The 18294-nt window shown below is 37.5% G+C and overlaps 2 protein-coding genes across 2 annotated transcripts; one reads left to right on the top strand and one right to left on the bottom strand.

Moving 5' to 3' along the window:
- Nucleotides 1-4345: 4345 nt before the first annotated feature.
- Nucleotides 4346-15612, bottom strand: LOC143459868 (5-aminolevulinate synthase, non-specific, mitochondrial-like). Its single transcript, XM_076957174.1, has 13 exons — nucleotides 15454-15612; nucleotides 13628-13900; nucleotides 13333-13385; nucleotides 12022-12219; nucleotides 11720-11830; nucleotides 11549-11634; nucleotides 10902-11047; nucleotides 9575-9759; nucleotides 7039-7218; nucleotides 6673-6837; nucleotides 6174-6442; nucleotides 5616-5767; nucleotides 4346-5223 (listed from the first exon to the last, which is right to left on the bottom strand). The coding sequence occupies exons 2-13, from the start codon at nucleotides 13783-13785 to the stop codon at nucleotides 5052-5054; spliced, it is 1875 nt and encodes a 624-aa protein (XP_076813289.1). The 5' UTR covers nucleotides 13786-13900; nucleotides 15454-15612; the 3' UTR covers nucleotides 4346-5051.
- Nucleotides 15613-16417: 805 nt separating this feature from the next.
- Nucleotides 16418-18282, top strand: LOC143459858 (cytosolic Fe-S cluster assembly factor narfl-like). Its single transcript, XM_076957161.1, has one exon. It carries the CDS (start codon nucleotides 16529-16531, stop codon nucleotides 17999-18001), a length of 1473 nt encoding a protein of 490 aa, XP_076813276.1. The 5' UTR covers nucleotides 16418-16528; the 3' UTR covers nucleotides 18002-18282.
- The last annotated feature ends 12 nt before the right edge of the window (nucleotides 18283-18294 follow it).

Raw genomic sequence — 18294 nt, 5'->3', positions numbered from 1 at the left:
GCTAATGATGCTCGCTGTTAACGTTTTCCAAACATACTACGAAAAATTAAACGCTGCGCAAACATACCAGAAGAGTATATTGCGATATAATATCAGGTCACTTGGGAAAGTATTATTACCGTTATCAGCCCTTTCACAAGTGCCGTAACGACCTTAGCAAAACTTTATCTCACCTTCCATCTCGAGTAGGCTGCATAGCTGACTACAGGCTACACGATTGCAAGTTACTTAGTGACGTTTCACTTAGTGAAAAATATCCTTCGCAAGATGAAATCACGCGCTGCTTGTCTATTATAACCAGACCATTCCAGCGCTATGTTGACCACTGGAATGGAAACATGCTCTTAACGAGGTGGTGAATGACGTCATATTCCAACGCAATGGTCAACAGCAAGCAATGACTGTCACTTAAAATAACGGAAATGCTAACAGTTGTCTTTGACGCGTCTCGTTATCTAAAAGGAATTGCGACAAAACCTATCAATAACCGATATCTAACACGCGGGTACTTGAGTGATAGCTGCGTTTGCGAGGAAACATTGTCCAAAAGTTGCGAAGTAGCCTAAGTGGCCATTAGCAGACATATTTGTGCACACTAAAGATACTGCAACGTAACATAACTACAACAAAAACAGTTCATGAACGCTTTACAGATCTGGTATGAGTTACAACGCTACAGTGCTGTAGTAACGACGCGAAAGTATTTCATAGTAGCCGTCATAGTTTGATTGGTAAACTCCAAACTATTGCCTGCTTCGATTTTAAGTTACCACCACACAGGTATAGCAACTAACGCACGGCACCCAAAAGCGTTATCAACTGCGGACAAAAGTCATAAATTCTGCAACAGACACAAAGTAGATAAAAATGACACATGGTGTGCTTGTGAAGCAGCGCGCCTTTACGTGAACGCTTAACGACGCCATAATACGAACTAGAGAAACCTTCTATAACTTCTAAAAATGTTGCTACAATTAACCACAGTCGCTCAAAACATAGTAGCTTTGTAAACCACTTAACGAATTTAAAATAAACTCTCCGATTTCTCAGCGAACAATAACGCTGTGGTATCCTACTACTTTTCAATGACTGACTGTTGGTCGCGCGGCGATAATATTTACCCAACACGACGGACCGCGATGGCTTGCGCTAACATGAAAGAACGAACACTCCGTGAAACCACGAAAAAAAGCATGGACTCCATTCATACTTTCGCTCGCTTGTTTTATTGTGAAGTTGTTAGAACACCTTTGTCGGAGGAAATACACGAAAATCTGTGTTTGTAATTTTGCTATCTTGGCGCAGTATGCCAAAAAGCACAAGTGACAAGTTAGCGGTAAATACAATGCAGTATTTACCGGTATGGTGGATCATATGTTTATTTATATTCTCATTGCAATTTTTGATATGTCGATGAAATACTTATTGATTTTGAATAATGCTTATTGTACTCGGATATACAGTTTGTGTGAATTCAGTATAATCGGGCGTAGTGTTAAACACCGATCAAAGGAAGCTAATGTGTGGATTACAGTGATAGTAAAAGTGTGTGGGCTGATTAAATTGGAAATGTAACAATTCTTAGAAATTTGATCGGCTTACACAACAAAACACAAAAGCAGCTGTGTGCTTACAGCAAAACGCAGCCACTAGACTAGCGCAATTAAATGGCGAAGTTTGATTGAAGCGGGCTCGCTTTGGTGTTACAGGCTTGAAGTATGATTGTTTTTAGGTCTCTTGGCAAATGCAGACTCAAGACGATTAAGGCATCGCATACCCACTTATTGGTCATTGATCTGCGGTCATTAACTTCTCTTTATTGACTCCTAGTGACGGACAAACGCCGCTGAGAAAAGTTATCAGCGCCCTTGCGCTAGGCGGGCTTAGTATAACTTTGGTAATTAGAAATAGTTTTAAATGCGTCGGAAATTCAAAATGGCTGAAAGGCTGCACAAAAATTGTTTTCAATTACACTCATTTTTCATAAAAGAAAACTTCTTGTCGGAACTTCTAGTAACTTGGCCTTTTGTTTCTTATGTTCAGGCTCCGATTTTATAGCAATGTATGACTTTCTTAGTTTATCAAGATATGAACTGGATTTGAACCAGATTTCACAGAGTAATTAACCGTTTTTTAGTTTAGAAAAAACGGAAATGAAGTTTACCGCTGACTTTTGTTCATACAGTACAAAAGTCAAACAATTTTATAAATGTCCCAATTAAAAACCGAAAAACAATAAAAAAATAATTGCTCGTGTAACAACGAAAATAATTACGAAATTTTTTAGTTTTCCGAAAAAAGGTCTCTACAATTTCTTATAAAAAATGAGTGCTTTAAGTGAAAATTTTTGCTGCATGTGAACAACTATAATAAGTGTGGAACGGAAGAGACAATTTCTCATTCACATTTTAAATACCAGATACTTCTTGAACCACCTGTGATTGCAAAATTTATTTCATTACCAACGTTTTTAACATAAAACCATAAACAAGCTTTTTCCAAGATTCTTTTGACAGTGCCCAGGAATTCCTTGCAATTTTGAGCAATAATAATCGACTTAGCTAATTCAAGCATTTTTTTTTAGTAAGCACAGCTTTTTAAAAATCTAGCAACTATTCGATATTGCGATTGAATGCGCATTGGACATGTAGGCTATTCCCAAAGGGGCAGTTTTGAAAACTCTTAAGCCCTGTTATGTTGCACGTCACCTTGACTACGTACCGTAACGTCATATAGACAAGGCGTAAGATTCTTATCGCTGTAAAATAGATACTAAGCAACAGTTTTTCAATTATCATTTTTGAAACAATTCATATTCTATTCACCTGAATGAAACCTTTGCGATACAATGCTCAAAACGCTCGCAATTTAAAAAGAATCAAAGTGGGTCGATGATAATTCCAGTTATTAAGCTAAGAGGCGAACGAAAAAAATCTTTCCAACCAAATATCACGAAGGCATGGAACATATCAGTGGTATGGAACTCAGCAAAGATGAATCTTGTCAAGTAACAACGAAGGAGCGGTGGTAATTGTGACGCGACAATTTAGCATTATGGCCTAATCATGTGCAGTTCTTGAGTTTTCATTTGTGTTTTTTATTACGTAGCAATAATGAAAAGCTGCTAGCACAGCCTGCTTTTGTTGCCTATGGTGATGTGATTCACTTTTTGACTGCAGCAGAAGACACATTGGACTTTGAAGGATCATTGTACTATATTCCCTGGCCCTTACACTAAACAAAGCTACAACGACTAAAACGAACTGAAACGAACTAAAAAAGACTTTTTTGTTGTCAATAGATGAAGAAAGACAAATATAAAGAAAATGGCAGGCTTCACATGATGAGCCACCATAGTGGAAAGTGTGACATTAACGAGATTGATCAATATGCACGCCTAACTTTTTCATCTTCACACCTATTTATAAAACCAAACAAATTAGCGTGTCTGAACAACAAATTATTGTATATTAAATAAACAAACAAACAAGCTTCATTGCATGCACAACAAAACTTGTGTTTTTGCACGCGCAATTTCTCGTCGAAAACTTCCAAACATTCCTGTCAGGAAGGCTGTTTTTCTGAAGGTGGTCAAACATAACTTACAACTGTATAAATGCTGCAAATAGACACTTTAGAAGCATTCTGCGGACCGAAAGGTTGGAAACCACTGCTACGTAGTTAACCCTGTCCTGTCCATTTCGGCATTTAGAATATTAACGGACCCAAATTATCTGAGTGACATACTTGAATACTCCCATCCAGCTTAGTTTACGACTTGCTAGCTGAGGTGAGAGTGCACGCGAAAATGTTCGTTAACAAACTGTAATCATAGAAATGAATAGGGAACATACAAAGCAAAAATAAATTGTATATTGGGTCTACCAAAAAGATATAATTTCAACAAATCGAAACGGTTACGATTAGTTCACTAGTGTTTGGTATGGGCTGTAGTAGGCTTGCCGCCTATATAGCTTATGTTATTCTACATGACGAACTTTCGTCTGCCAGTTTTTACAACAACAGCTATTTGTTTAAATGTTGCCTATTAATATTCCCATTTATTTAAGTTTTTGGAAATCTAATCAAGAATGCTCAGATTTGTTGGTTATCGTTGAATTAAAAACGGAAATAGCCTATATTTATCCTAACCAGAATAGAAAATCAAACGTTGGTCCAATTATAATTGCATCGCACGAGAGCTAATAGCAATAAAGCATAAAACTTGAAAATTTCGATTACACTGGTGTCTGGTCTAATGTTATGTCCACACTGTACAGTGTGGATATTAATTCTCTGACAGAAACCTTTAAATTCTCGCAACATGATAAATAAGTCATCCCAGTGAGAAACGATGCATTTGTATTGTTCTGCTTGCATCAGCAATGGTTCAAATTTTCTGCATATCCAAAAATCTAAGTGTTTATTAAAATTAGCAAAAAGATTACGTGCCGAGTAACTGGATTACGTTAACTTATATAATGTTTACTTATATTATTAAAATGAGCATAAGCACTAAAATATGGTGAATAATAATAACTGAATAAATATATTCGCATCAATTTCAGGATAAAATTTTTAATTCGATTAGTAAGCTTAAGTAAATAAGTGCAACGATTGCCGGTCGATTAGTAGATAATTAGTAGATAACTGAGCGGATTAAAGAACAAACAAGTGCAAACAGCATGGAACGTTTCATCAAACCTAGTCATTCTCTGCTTTTAACTTCAGAATTTTAATTAATCCACAAGATTTAGGCAAAAAAACGGCGCCAAGCTGAAAGGTGAGGACACAACCACTTGCGTTGTTTAGGATCGATTTGATCTTCATGGCGTATGTTCAATCGGAAATTACGTTCTGTGTCGTGTTAGCGAAAAGCGGAGCAATTACACACTTTATGCAATTCAAGTTTAAATTAGTAAGCATAAGAAGAAAGTTTGAAACAGTTGCACATAAACAATCATATAAATTATTTGACAAAGACATTTCCTATTAATTTAGACACACTGCATGTTATTAAGCCACCGGTTTCAAGGTGGCAGCACGATCGTCTAGGCAGCTACTGCTTGCTGCCGAGGTAGAAAGGCAGAGAGTCGAACGCGGGCTGACAGCAACTCAAACTGAACCGGCTTGAGGCAGTACTCGCATGTTTCCGCGGGGTGGGGCTCAGGAGCAGAAAGACCAACATCAGTCCAAGCAGCTCGCAGGCTCTCCACGAAATACCTGCGCGAAGTGATTGTTGGTGTTTGCTGCTTGTTCATTGTTATCACTAATCAATTATTAACTAGTCATAGAAAGAGGCTGTTAAAATAGGAGCCTAGAACAGTTACCTGCGTTATCTTTAACCCCTAGTTACGCCGTAGACCAAACACGTAATCAGAAGGTAAACAATGCAAATGAATCGTTGGAACTATGTATTTAGTCAACAATTGATAGAAACAGCCTATTTAAAATATTTCAAGCCATATCGGTCATTAAACGCCATTTAAGCTTTTCCTTGATATAAATTGTAAATTAAGTTTATTTCTGGCATTAATGGCCAGTCTCGGTAATTCAATGTCTGCTAGATAGCCCGAGTTAAAATGACTGGTATAAGTAGGAAATTGTTGACTAACCTCATCATCGAGAGACTATGACCTGGCGTTGGCGCCACTCGCAGCATTTCCTGTCCACGTGGCACGGTCGGAAAATTGATGGCTTGAACGTAGATGCCGTACTTCCGCAAGAGAATGTCACACAACTGGGTGTTCTTCTCTGGGTCGCCAACCTTCACAAGATCATAGTTTCAGGCTAATAAAAGTTATTAAAAAATCTAACTACAACTGCTTTAACGTCGTAAATGACGTCATTGCAGGTTAATACACAGATGGCGAGATCTTGATAACGATGTAGAAGGTAGACAATTATAAGAAGAAATGCGGATAATATCTTTAAATGCATAAAAAAGCATCAAGACAAAGACAAAAGATAGTTACATGATTCTTTGAAAACTTTAACACTCGAAAGTATTGAAATCAGTGTTCACAGCTAAAACGACATGACTGGAAGCATTAGCAGCAGTCATTCATCAACAAGGTAAAGGTCGGTATGGAACACGTGAATATAATAAAATCCTTTCCCAGCAAGTGAAACTATCACCTCTGATAAAGATACAGAAGATAAATTCAATTCACTTGAATAGGGATGATGTGGCTTGGGCAGTGAACAAGCGGGAGATCAGCAGCCATCAACATCTTCCTCATCATGGAGACGTTCCGCTGATGCTGGGAGCGGAGAACCTGTCCTTCCTCCGATTTCAGAATCTGGACGGCGGCAAGAGCACCTGCAACGTTCATGGGGGGAAGAGCGGTAGTAAAGATGAATCCAGCCGCGTAACTCCGGATCATGTCGATCAGCAGAGATGTGCTGGCGACGTAGCCGCCTACGTTGCCGAAAGCTTTACCTGGAAATAATCAAACATAATCAGGTTCATCAAACTTTTGAAACATGTCATATTGGTTTTGATTTTATTCGTTTTATACGGTGTGAAATTTGTGATAAATTTTGAGATTAATCTCATAGACTGAAATCTAGTCTAAAATGAGGCTCGAAATAAATTTGTGATTTTTCGTCGATTCGATTCTTTACATAAAGTCGTGCAGCTATTTTCAAAAAGGTTTCGTAAAACCACACCGAGAGTTCCGGAAACGATGTCGATCTCGTTGATCAAACCATCTCTCTCCCCAATTCCGCCTCCTCTCTCCCCATACAAGCCAACCGCGTGCACTTCATCCACGAATGTTATCGCTCCGTACTTGTGCGAAACATCGCATAGTTCCTTGAGTGGACAGACCGCACCTGTGCAGCGGAAAGTGGCGATTTAAAGAGTATTTCTTCGAAGATGAATTCTCGGTAAAACTATTGCCAGGAAAAGAAAAACCAAAAAGGAAAAAGAACAAAATAAACCGAGAATTTGTAGAAAAGCAGTCTTTGTTCCAAGAATACAAGCAAGTTGATATCGGAAAGAGATAAAGAGGAACTGAACGACGGGCATCTTACCATCCATTGAGTGAACCGTTTCAAAAGCGACGATCTTTGGCTTCGATGGATCCGATCGTCGTAGAAGTTCCTGCAGGTGACCGGGATCGTTGTGACGGAAGACAAACTTTGGAACTCCGCTGTTACGAATTCCCTGGATCATAGAAGCGTGATTCCCAGCATCCGAATAAATCTCGCATCCTGGAAAAAATACCACGTTAATGTTGTTAACGAATAGGTCGGTGCACGGTTAACTTATTCGCAGGCAATACGGGGCAAATTGGACCTCAATTAATTCACAGAAACTGTTTGAACACGTGCAATCCTTTCATATCAGTACTGCACAGTAAACATTGGTACCTCATTGTGTTTGTCTTCAAAGACATAATGTCAGTTAATAAATGAAAGGAAATGTCAAAATCCGGACTGGCTGTTAAGCAACGCATTCCAACTTTACACCTAATATTTAAGACAGGTGCATGAAGACAACAAAGTATTCACGAAATGACAAAAATACGCCCGCGAAATTGGTACGCGGGTACCGGCAACACGATCTAAATACGCGTAAAATCATCGGTCTTCCCTGACAGTTACGTCACGGTGACTTAGCGAAATGTACCGCTGAGCAAATAAAACTTTGCAATTCGTGAGCGATTTAACGCGTATTTATCTGTGACAGAGAGCTGAGTTCGCAGAACAAATCTATTTATGGATAAGAAAAGTCTTTAAACTGTTTATGGCAGTAGACTTCCTTTGTATCGATGGAAGATGGAAATAAATCTTCTTCTAAGATGTATTTAACTATTTATACACTCCTAATTTTGTGAATAGGTGACGTACTTTTATTTGTTTTGTCATGATTATGGTAGCGAAAGCCTCACTGTTCTTCTCTCCATTAAAGTAATGAAAACAGCCGTTAGCGTACGATGTACAATAGGCCTTAAAAAAGTTTGTACATTGCACAACGAAACAACTATGGACCTAAATAAACTCTAAAAATAAATAAAAGTTCGATATTTTTTCGGAAGTAGCGCCACATTGTGTTTATTTAGTCGTCACACATCGCTACCCCGAATCGTCGATAAAATGGACTCATGTGAATATAAGTGACGTCACAAGATAAACCGATTTACAACGATTCGATTAAGAGTGGTTCGCGTGATTAAATTTGTGGCAAAAACATGGCTGAAAAGTGGTTCTGCAAGATTTGGCCTATCACGTGTACAAACAGGCAGATAAAACTTGTTTTAACTGGTTTCACGTTAACGACATTATTTCTCTGTAAATGGCTGAAATGTTATCACACAATATGCGGAAGGTGACCACATACAAAAATACGAAAAGCTTTTTATGTTAATGTCGTGAAGTAAAAGGCATTTTATCAAAAATGTCCAAGAACAAAAGCAATAAAACCACAACCGCCTACGAAAAGTGAGCACCGGCAATATATTTAACGATTAAGATTGCTTTTGAAGTTTTAAGTTACAGCAGCATTCCATCAATCAATTGGGTCTCGCAGCAAATCCTGATCACAAGGGTAAATCAAATTTTTCCAGTCTGTTTTAGATATTGGAGGAAGATTCGCTTCCACAAAAACGTCCAAAAATTACAATATTTCTTTAAGTTTAACCTGTCATTACCGTATCAGCAACCTATTTTACGCGTATTTGGACAAGTTAAGCTTGCATCTAATAACGTAAACAGCCTTACTCTAAAAAAGATAGAGATTAAATAATAGGCCTGCCGCCGCCTGGGTTGTGCAGACCAAGAATTTTCAAACGGGCCAAAGGCGTCCTATGAACTTTCTTGACTCGAAGAGCATTGACAGTGCGAGTTAACAGAAATTTTGACGTCATTTTGAATGTTTTCCAAGCAAAATAACTAGTAAAAAGAGAAATCTGTATCTTGCAAAGGCTTTAGGCAATCATCGTCAGCAAATCATGCGCATGTTTTGCGTGAACAAAACAACATGAATAAACCATATTACTAACATGCAACTAATAACCAACCGTCATAATACGAAAACCCGATGCAATCAAAAATACAACGACAAACGATGTTCAGACGCTGTTCTGATGAGGTGTAGTGCGTCTAGACTCTAGAGCAGGCATGTGCAACCTTTTTCACTGGAGGACCAAATACAAAATGTTGAATGACAACGCGGGCCACATGATTTTTTCAGAAAAAATTAGTATCGTAAAACGACTTTCCTATGCAGTTTATGTAGTTAAGAAATAGATTTAATGCAGTCCACGACACACTTGTGCGGTACTGTACAATGCCACACAGCTTTTTCAAAGTGCTAATCTCGCATTGCGAAATTATGCAACGCAGCATTGTTGCATCACAAAAGGCAATATTTCTATACACAGCGTGCGAAAATTTCCATTGCTTTGATGTAAACTGCATGAAATAGTGATGGCTAGTATGAAGTTCTAACATTTTGCTGAGCACCACGCGGGCCGCACGGAACAACCTGGCGGGCCGCAGTGCGGCCCGCGGGCCACTGGTTGCCGCGGTTGCCCATTTTTTTACAAAACATTCGAGTCCAACAAACCTGGCAACATTTTAGCCAAAGTGAAAAGTGTTGAGTCGTTGGCAACGAAGCAAGAAGAAAAGAGCAGAGCGGATTCCTTTCCGTGAAGATCTGCGAGCTCCGATTCCAAGTTTTCGTGAAGAGATGATGTTCCGGCGATATTGCGCGTTCCCCCGGCACCGGCGCCGTATTTTCCGATGGTGTCGCTGTGATATTGAAACATGAGATTGTAGCAACATGTGTGTGACTTACAATTTTTTTTACAACCACAGCTAGATAAATATATTATAAATATTAGGTCAAGCAACATTTAAGGCGCTGTTGTTGATTCCATTAACCTATTTATTGATCATCCGATTGTGATAGTTTTACAACTGGCTACAATTTGGTTGCACTGCGATATGCTTTTCATGGTACGCTAGTTAAATGAACCTTAGAGTGATGGGCAAATCCAAAAACAAGTTGATCTTATAAAAAAGAACACTATTAACTGAACATTCCGGTAAAATATTTTGGAAAAATAATTTGTGGTTAGGTAGTTATCGGCGAAAGAAAATTGCAAAAAATCTCAGTTTTGGCCTTCATTTGTGAGATAGATCAAGAGTGTTGTTATGTCATAGATTAGCCAAGGTGCTTGACAACATGCTGTTGTTGTTGCTTTCCATGCGCGGTAGTCAACTGAAGTCAAAAGTGTAGGACTGTAGGTCGTATGAGTTTAGCCTACGTCCAATTAGACGTAAGGTGAAGAAATTAGCAACGTGAAGCACTGTAATTAAAAATTATGCAATTACAAACGATTGTTTTCAACATAAAAAATCCCGCAGTCGGTATCCTTTGGGCCGCATATGCTACCCGTCAAACTGGTAACGTACTGGTTGCCGTGGTTGGGCTATAAGCTGTCAGCTATTGGCAGTTAGAGCAATCTATACAGCTGTAACAGATACATACAAGTCATACGTGATCGACAGTAGGTACAGCTAAACTTATGAATTTGCGAATATTGTCTGTGATTACGTATAACATCACAAGAGCCTTGATTTACGTCACAATTAACGCCAATTTTGCGATTTTCTTTTGCTTATAATTACCTAACCAAAAATTATTTTTCAAAACTATTTTGCCAGAATATTCAGTGAGCAATGTTCTTTCATATAAAATTAACTCGTTTTTAGACTTGCCTATCACTTTGAATAGGACCAAGCTATGTATTAACGGAAATCTCTAAATACCACTAGAGAACTAAGAAGGTTAAGAGAATTAAGGAAAACCAGGATGTCTATGGTATACTGCTTGCTAGTTCTGTTAGTCCTCTAGCGGTATTTAGAGAGGACCTGTATTAATGACCAACCTGATATCGTTCAAGACTTTCGGGTGTCCACTCATGCCAAGGTAGTCATTGCTACACCAGACCGAAACCCTTTTCGGTTCCTCGTATGTTTCAGCATTGGATGAAAAATCGTCCGCATAAGGGAAGATGTCCGCACGACGGTTGACCTGGAATTTCAAACGAAAAATGCGATGAGATACTGTTAAACGAAACTACCAAGAGTTCATTTGAATATAAGTTTATAACGCACGTCTGCACCAATCAGAAGGCAGAAAAAGCAACGTTTCCGACCACAACACAATGAATTTGATTGGTCGAAAGTCTCAAATTCGCCAAGCGTAACAGACATACCGTGACGACATAAATAGATACGGGAGTTTTTTTACGCCTGAACAGAGTTCTTGTAAACCGACTTTTTTCCCGAGACGCTGATCGAAGTTTTACATCGCAATCATACAAGCCGACAAGCCGTAAAGGTTAATATTTATTTGGAACACATAGTCTGGTGCATTTAATAGTATTGTGTTTTTCTGACTCGTTATTTACTGATGCTGTTATTTATTGTCACAATTTTATAAAAACTTGAATGTTGGTTAAAAGGCTCCTACTATGAAAGACATAAACGAAACGTGGGATAAGTGATGAAACAAGAAAATCTAAGCAGATACCTTTTTGAAGACCCTGTAGGAATGATCGCTCTTTTTCTCATCAATCTTCTTCGCCATGAATTGCTCATAGTTAAAGTGCTCGACACCTACGTGTAGATTACGCAACAATTAGTTCATTGTCGCGTTATCACGCGATCACAAACTGTTACCCAACAATGCAACGAATCCTACCTGTAGTGTCGGTAGACTCAGTGGGATAGACCTCGCCCGATGACGTCACCATACCAATGTTTAACACCGCGTCACCGGTGAAGCAAGGTTCATCCGGTTGTTCAGTATTCACTAAATAACGTAACGGGACCGTATTCAAACAAAAAGTAGCGTAGCTCAAATACGTTTTACGCAAATACACACAAACTCATTTTACCGCTACTAATCAATTTTTGAGAAGTCGTCTACGCACCAACCTCTTGAATATTGACAAACAAGCAACAAGGCATAGAAAAATAACGTCATCATCAAAAATGTTTTACCGTCGATAGCATCCAGAAAAATATCAGCCGCGAACACGCCAGCGTCGACGTTTCCCTCTTCGGCATCGATAAATATGTCCTCCTGCACTTCGGGACTCGCCTCTCTCGTCACTGAAACATCGTGATTCAAGAAGGGACAGTTGAGCACCGTCATTTTGTTCGCACACGGTGTAACTTTGGAAACATTTCCCGGTAAAGCTGGATAAATAAAGTGGTAGAGTCGGTTTCTTTGATTCTCAAAATCCAGTAAGCCATGACAGTTATTGCGTCTATGCAAATGGCGGTGATTAAGTCATTTGGTGATTAAGTTTCTTGAGTGCCACTTTTGTAGTAAATGAGAATCTGATCTTGCGTTGAAGGTTGGTGATTAACGACGATGGCAAAAAAATGTTGGCACAATGAAATGTTATCTGGCATTACTACCCGTTTTGCAAATTCAATATTCAATTAACGCTTAGTTATGGCTACAATTGATAACGTAAATGGCGTGCACCTCTTTCAACAACGCCGAAAACGATAATCCCGGAATTGTTGTGAAGCTTAGCAAGCTAATGTATTGCATTATTTTAACGATATAATAATTGTTATTTAACTACCCACGTTTTTGTAATCGACTACAGTCGGTGTTTTTAAACGTGCACTTCAACAATAAAGGCGTTATTCAATGATCATGGATATGTTGCCTGAGGGTCCTGCATTAAGCTGACAATCAAAAACGGTTGATGATTATATTGATACTCTAAGAGCATTCAGCGTTAAAAATAAACTGATGTTTCACGCTTTAGCGATGTGGGCCTTGAATACAATGCAAAGAATTTGACTTTTCGGGCTATGCATTTGCTTCTACTGACGCCATACAGATTGGTAAAAAGCACTCGTCACCTTTGCTTAAATTATGCTTACCCGATTAACAGGTCACTTGAAGGGATTATTATTTATACAGAGATGGAGATAATACAGTTTTCAAAACGAAGACGGCATGATTGTGGTGATAAACAATATAAACGATATAGAGTTTAAAAAGAATGACCAAGCCAAAACAAAGCAAGCGCCTAAAATGTATACAATACACTAAAATTCTTAAACGCAAACAAGTAAGCCTTAAACCAAGTAATAAATTAATCATCACGCCTTAACTACCAGAAGCCATCTCACAGGAAATGGTTGGTGAATGGGTAAAGAAACCGATCACGTAACGCTTCAATGACAACTATGGTTCGCAATACAGAGGAAACTTTGCACCAATTACCAACTACATAAACCAGGTTAAGCGAAAACAAAAAGCACTTAGTTAAATTTTCACCAAGTTACCTTTCTCTTTCTTCATCAAAGTTTGAGTGTTTATGCTTGTTGTAGAAATAGGTCTAAAGATAAGATAAATATGTCATGTCACCACAAAATATAACAAAATCTAATTACAGGTAGATCAGTGAAATCTAACTGCACACATGTTTTTAAAATATCACATTGAATTAAAATTGAAAAATTAAATGATACTAATCTAATAAAGAACGTAAAATTAAAAACTATTCAAATAAATATTAAATTGGATAAATAATTTGTTTACAACTTATAACAACAAATAACCTATGGAAAATGCACATACCTAGCAGATTGCATAGTCATATAAGCTGCATAATGAGTCATGTACTCAGACATGACTGGGCAGCGTTTAGCGTAGGACACAATGGATTGCCCTGCCCTTCTTAAAAACTGACTCGACACTCTTGTTAGAAAAGGGCACTTGCTTGCTATTGAATCCATGTTTGGTCGGGACCAGAAAGAATGTTTTACTTTAATGTATTTAAATTTTTTGTAGGATTTGAAGCGAGTTGGATTTGTGATGTTTGATTGTTGATCAATTCCAAATGCTCTGATCCTAAAAATGTATACAACAATTTTTTTAGTCCATGAATGTTAACGACAATTGATGGTATATATCTTTGAAAGATATTCAGTATTTTAATTTTGGGTTTAATTTTAATTATCATGAAATGTATTGAAGTTAATAATGGTTAATTATTATATAACTAAAATCTAATTAAGCAAACTAAAAGTCAAGTATCATATATACTGCACCTAGTCAAAAAGCCTTGACTGTAATTTGTTTTAAGAATAAATTTAAAATGCCTTGACAGATGACTAAGTCCATGACACATAATAACCAAAAACTCAAAGTTTTCACCAATTGTCAACCGATATACAATATATGCACACTACAGTACTACACCACAACAAAGTGAAGTCTTGAGTGTGGTAGAGCTAACATGATATAGTTGGCTAGCTGCAGACACAAGAAAATCTTTCATACGTTCACAAAAATGGAAAATATCATTTTGTTCACTTCTATGCACAAGGTAATCATTATACTGCAGCTAAGTAAAAAAGAGAAATATCAGCCTTAGGCTGAAAACACTGCTTGACAGGCACCACCCAGATTGCTAGCTGTACAGTGCACAATTGACAGTTGATGGTCTACTTTTGCCTTCGCTCATTATCTCTAACCAATAAAGGTTTTATCACTACAAAGCCAGGAATAAGACTAGACATGACTGGTTTTCAGAACATTATGACTGAACAAATAGCAATCAAAAATTAACAGCAAAAGCTGATGTACTCAATAACTAAAACCTTTGACAGTTGGTAGGCAAACAACCAGAATTCATATATAAATGTGACTTGTCTAATAAGCAAAAGCCCGCCAAAAATCATGTCTTTTTTAAGCTACGATGAAATATTATGAGGTAAACTAACAAAGACAAAATCATGGCACTTGGTCCTCAAAAGAGCTTGACTGAAAATGATGTCAGCTTTCAGTCAGAAATCATGTGTACAAAACACAAATTTTGGCCTGATACTAAAGCCCTAATTGTTTGTTTATTTGTTATAAATTCATGCTTAAGCAACCGACTTTGTCCAGTTTCTTTATTAAGAATCAGCGTGACCATGTAAAAGCAGAAAATGCATGTTGATAAGTGTTGTCATACTTTCCATTATGAGAAGGTTACAAAAGCAAAGAACACCTCTAAAATCATAATCGTTCACTAAGTAGAAATACAACAGTTTAAAATAAAGAAATACTAGATAAAATTTCCATTATAAATACTAACGTGCATAGTTAAAATAGGCAAACAATAGAACAAACTGACAAAAATATCACAAGATAAGTTCACACCTGGAGGCCTATGCTTCGTATTTCCCATGATACTTGGCCTATATATCTTTGTGCATTGTAGCTTGTATCGGTAAAGTTTAGCTTGTGACTTATGGCCATAATGATAATACAGTAATAACGTATATAAAACTTTCTCACAAACTTAACAATCTATATAGCTAGGCTATAGCTGCATAGCCTAAGTAGTCAAAGGCCTATTAAAGTCTAAAATATTTCAGAACATAGGGCTAAAAATGAAAGAACATTTCCAAACTTACCTTTAAATTTGTTTTACGAGATCCAATAGTCGAAAAAAATTGGTCTCGTTGCCCTGCACTGAGAGCGAACAAGATAATCCACGCTGTTTCCTTGTTAACCAACCTAAACTTTAAACTCTTAAATCTAACTTCGCTGACCTCTATTTGTGTATGTATTTTATCCGTGTTACGTCATCTAACGTAGTAATTAATAGAGCAAGAGCGCCTCTACTGTTAAACCTGCCACAAATAAATCAAATGCTACACGATAAAAGGTGAAAAGATTTTGTTTCAGCAAAAAAACTAAACCAATAATAATGAAATATAACTTTATTTCGTCTGCAATACTTTATATATGTTCCAGGTAGGCTAGACATGCAGCAACACAGGTACGTCAAACGCTAAAAAGCCAACTAATTATACTTTCTTTCATGTTGTGGGCAAGAATTCGGTGACGTCATCCCGAAAGTGAGGGCTACAGATATTATATAAACATGTGTTAACACAATATCTATGGTGTGGGCTAAAGAGATTAATAAAATCACGGAATCACTTTGTTGCGATCAAACAATCAGTATTCAGGCATACTGTAACTTAGTAACTGCGAAAGGTGAAATTATGTGTTACAAAGGCCTACTTGGGATTGAGCCCAAATAATAAATATGTGTTTTGGTACTAATGGCTTATGGCGTTAAGTAGATTGCATAAAGTCGTATACTGCAAGACTATCATAGAACTGTCAATGGTTTGGCTACACTTAACTAAGATTGGAAAGTTTGCTAAGTGCACGTATAATGGTTATTGTTCCATTTTGATTGCGCGAGGATTTCTCACCGAAAATCAGCAAACTTTCCAATCTGGTACTTGACATAGCCTGGAGTTATAAAAAACGTTTGTATTGCATTAGTGGCAGAATGGGTAGAACATAAAAGTATATTTTGGTTCAATGTTATATTTTGAATAACCAAATATTTTTTGTCTTTAGAAACAATTTGTGATCTAATTGTTAGACCTAAGACTTGAATTGCATTCAAATTTCGTGCTATTTGTTTGATCCCTATATGAAAAGAACTGTTGGTGTTTGAGAAAACTTGCCATGGCATCACACTTTAGTGGTGCTTTGCAACTGACTGATTTGAATGATTTTATCACACCTTCGCAAGAATGTATCAAACCGGTACAAATAAAGAAAGCTCCTCCAAGCAAGGGCCGCAGTAAAATAGAAATTACAGAGGATGGAAGTTATTTGTCTGTTGATGCAAACAGCGGAAAGTCTACCAAATTACAAAAAGCCGAAATAACTTTAAATGACTGTCTCGCTTGCAGTGGCTGCATCACTTCAGCAGAGACGGTTTTGGTTGCAATGCAAAGTCATGAGAAATTTTACGAAGTTCTTCAAGAAAATAACAGTGCGAGTGCAAACCAGAAAAAGGTGATTGTGGTATCAGTATCACCACAAGCAAGGGCTTCAATAGCAGTAAAACAGGCAATAAATGCTAAAAATGCTGCCCTTGCTTTATCTATCTTTTTCAAGCGTTTAGGAGCAAGTTTTGTTCTGGATACAACATTTACAAGAGAACTTGGCCTCATTAAAAGTGCTGAAGAATTTATGGAAAGGTATAAAAACAAAGAAAAGATGCCAAAAACTTTACCTATGTTAACTTCATCTTGTCCAGGTTGGATTTGCTATGCAGAAAAAACTCATGGAAAGCTTGTGATACCACATATAAGCACTGTGAAGTCACCTCAGCAGATCACAGGAACTTTGGTCAAAGAGTTGTTGTCTAAACATTATGGTAAAACACCAAGCCAAATATACCATGTTGCCATTATGCCCTGTTACGACAAAAAACTTGAAGCTTCTCGTCAGGACTTTTACAATGATGTCTATGCAACAGGAGACGTTGATTTGGTTCTTACAGCAGGAGAGGTACAAGTGATGTTAGAAAATGAATCCACGTTGCTTGCTCATTTGCTCAATGAAAAAGATTCTGTTAATTTTGAAGTCGTGCAAGAGCTAAAACCAACTTACCTAAGCAATGAAACGTTGCTCAACCACAGTGGCGGTGGCTCAGGAGGATACCTTGACTACGTCTATAGAAGCGCTGCAAAGGAACTATTTGGTATCACAGTTGACAAGATCATATACAAAACCATGCGAAACAACAAGGATTTTCGGGAAGTCATTTTGAAAGATGAGGAAGGAAAAACTTTGTTGCATTTTGCCGCCGCTTACGGTTTTCGGAGCATTCAAAATCTTGTGCAGAAGATGAAGCGTGGGAAATGTCCGTATCACTTTGTGGAAGTGATGGCATGTCCCTCCGGTTGCCTGAATGGTGGAGGACAGATAAAAGAAGATGATGCTGATCGTGAGAAACAGAAACACATCTTGGCAATGGTTGAAAAGGTGTACAACGAAATTCCAACCACTGCACCTGGTGAAAATGAGGACGTAAAGCGTGAACTTGACAATCTTAAAGATGATAGTGAAAGGACTGAGCGACTTTTGCATACCCAGTACCATGCTGTTGAAACTGAGGAAACATTGTCTCTTAATGTGAAATGGTAGTGTTTTGAGTTTAGAAGTGTTTTTTTTATTATGAGTCAATATATTTTGGCTTGAGGTTTATGATTTCTTTCTTGTGAAAATTTTTCACCTTTTAATGGTATATAATTGTAATTTGTATATCCAAATTTGGAATGTAATTTATGATAAAGTTATGCTCAAAAACTTGTTTTGCAACTTTCTTTGTACATACCGGCAGCGGTATCTGTGTAACGCTTGCTGCTATTCATTTTCCAGATTATGTTTGAAAATTTTTGACACTTTGACATTATCCTGACCTAAAGGTTATGCAATGA

The sequence above is a fragment of the Clavelina lepadiformis genome, chromosome 5 (assembly GCF_947623445.1).
Source record: "Clavelina lepadiformis chromosome 5, kaClaLepa1.1, whole genome shotgun sequence".
Taxonomy (NCBI): Eukaryota; Metazoa; Chordata; class Ascidiacea; order Aplousobranchia; family Clavelinidae; genus Clavelina; species Clavelina lepadiformis.
This window is presented reverse-complemented; position numbering and strand designations above follow the sequence as displayed.

Coding starts and splice junctions, on each gene's coding strand:
- LOC143459868 (XM_076957174.1), bottom strand. CDS start 13,785: ATGGATTCAATAGCAAGCAAGTGCCCTTTTCTAACAAGAGTGTCGAGT. Junction 11,048..11,548: donor CCTACAGGGTCTTCAAAAAG/GTATCTGCTTAG, acceptor TTGAAATTCCAG/GTCAACCGTCGTGCGGACAT. Junction 6,838..7,038: donor AACGGTTCACTCAATGGATG/GTAAGATGCCCG, acceptor TCCGCTGCACAG/GTGCGGTCTGTCCACTCAAG.
- LOC143459858 (XM_076957161.1), top strand. CDS start 16,529: ATGGCATCACACTTTAGTGGTGCTTTGCAACTGACTGATTTGAATGAT.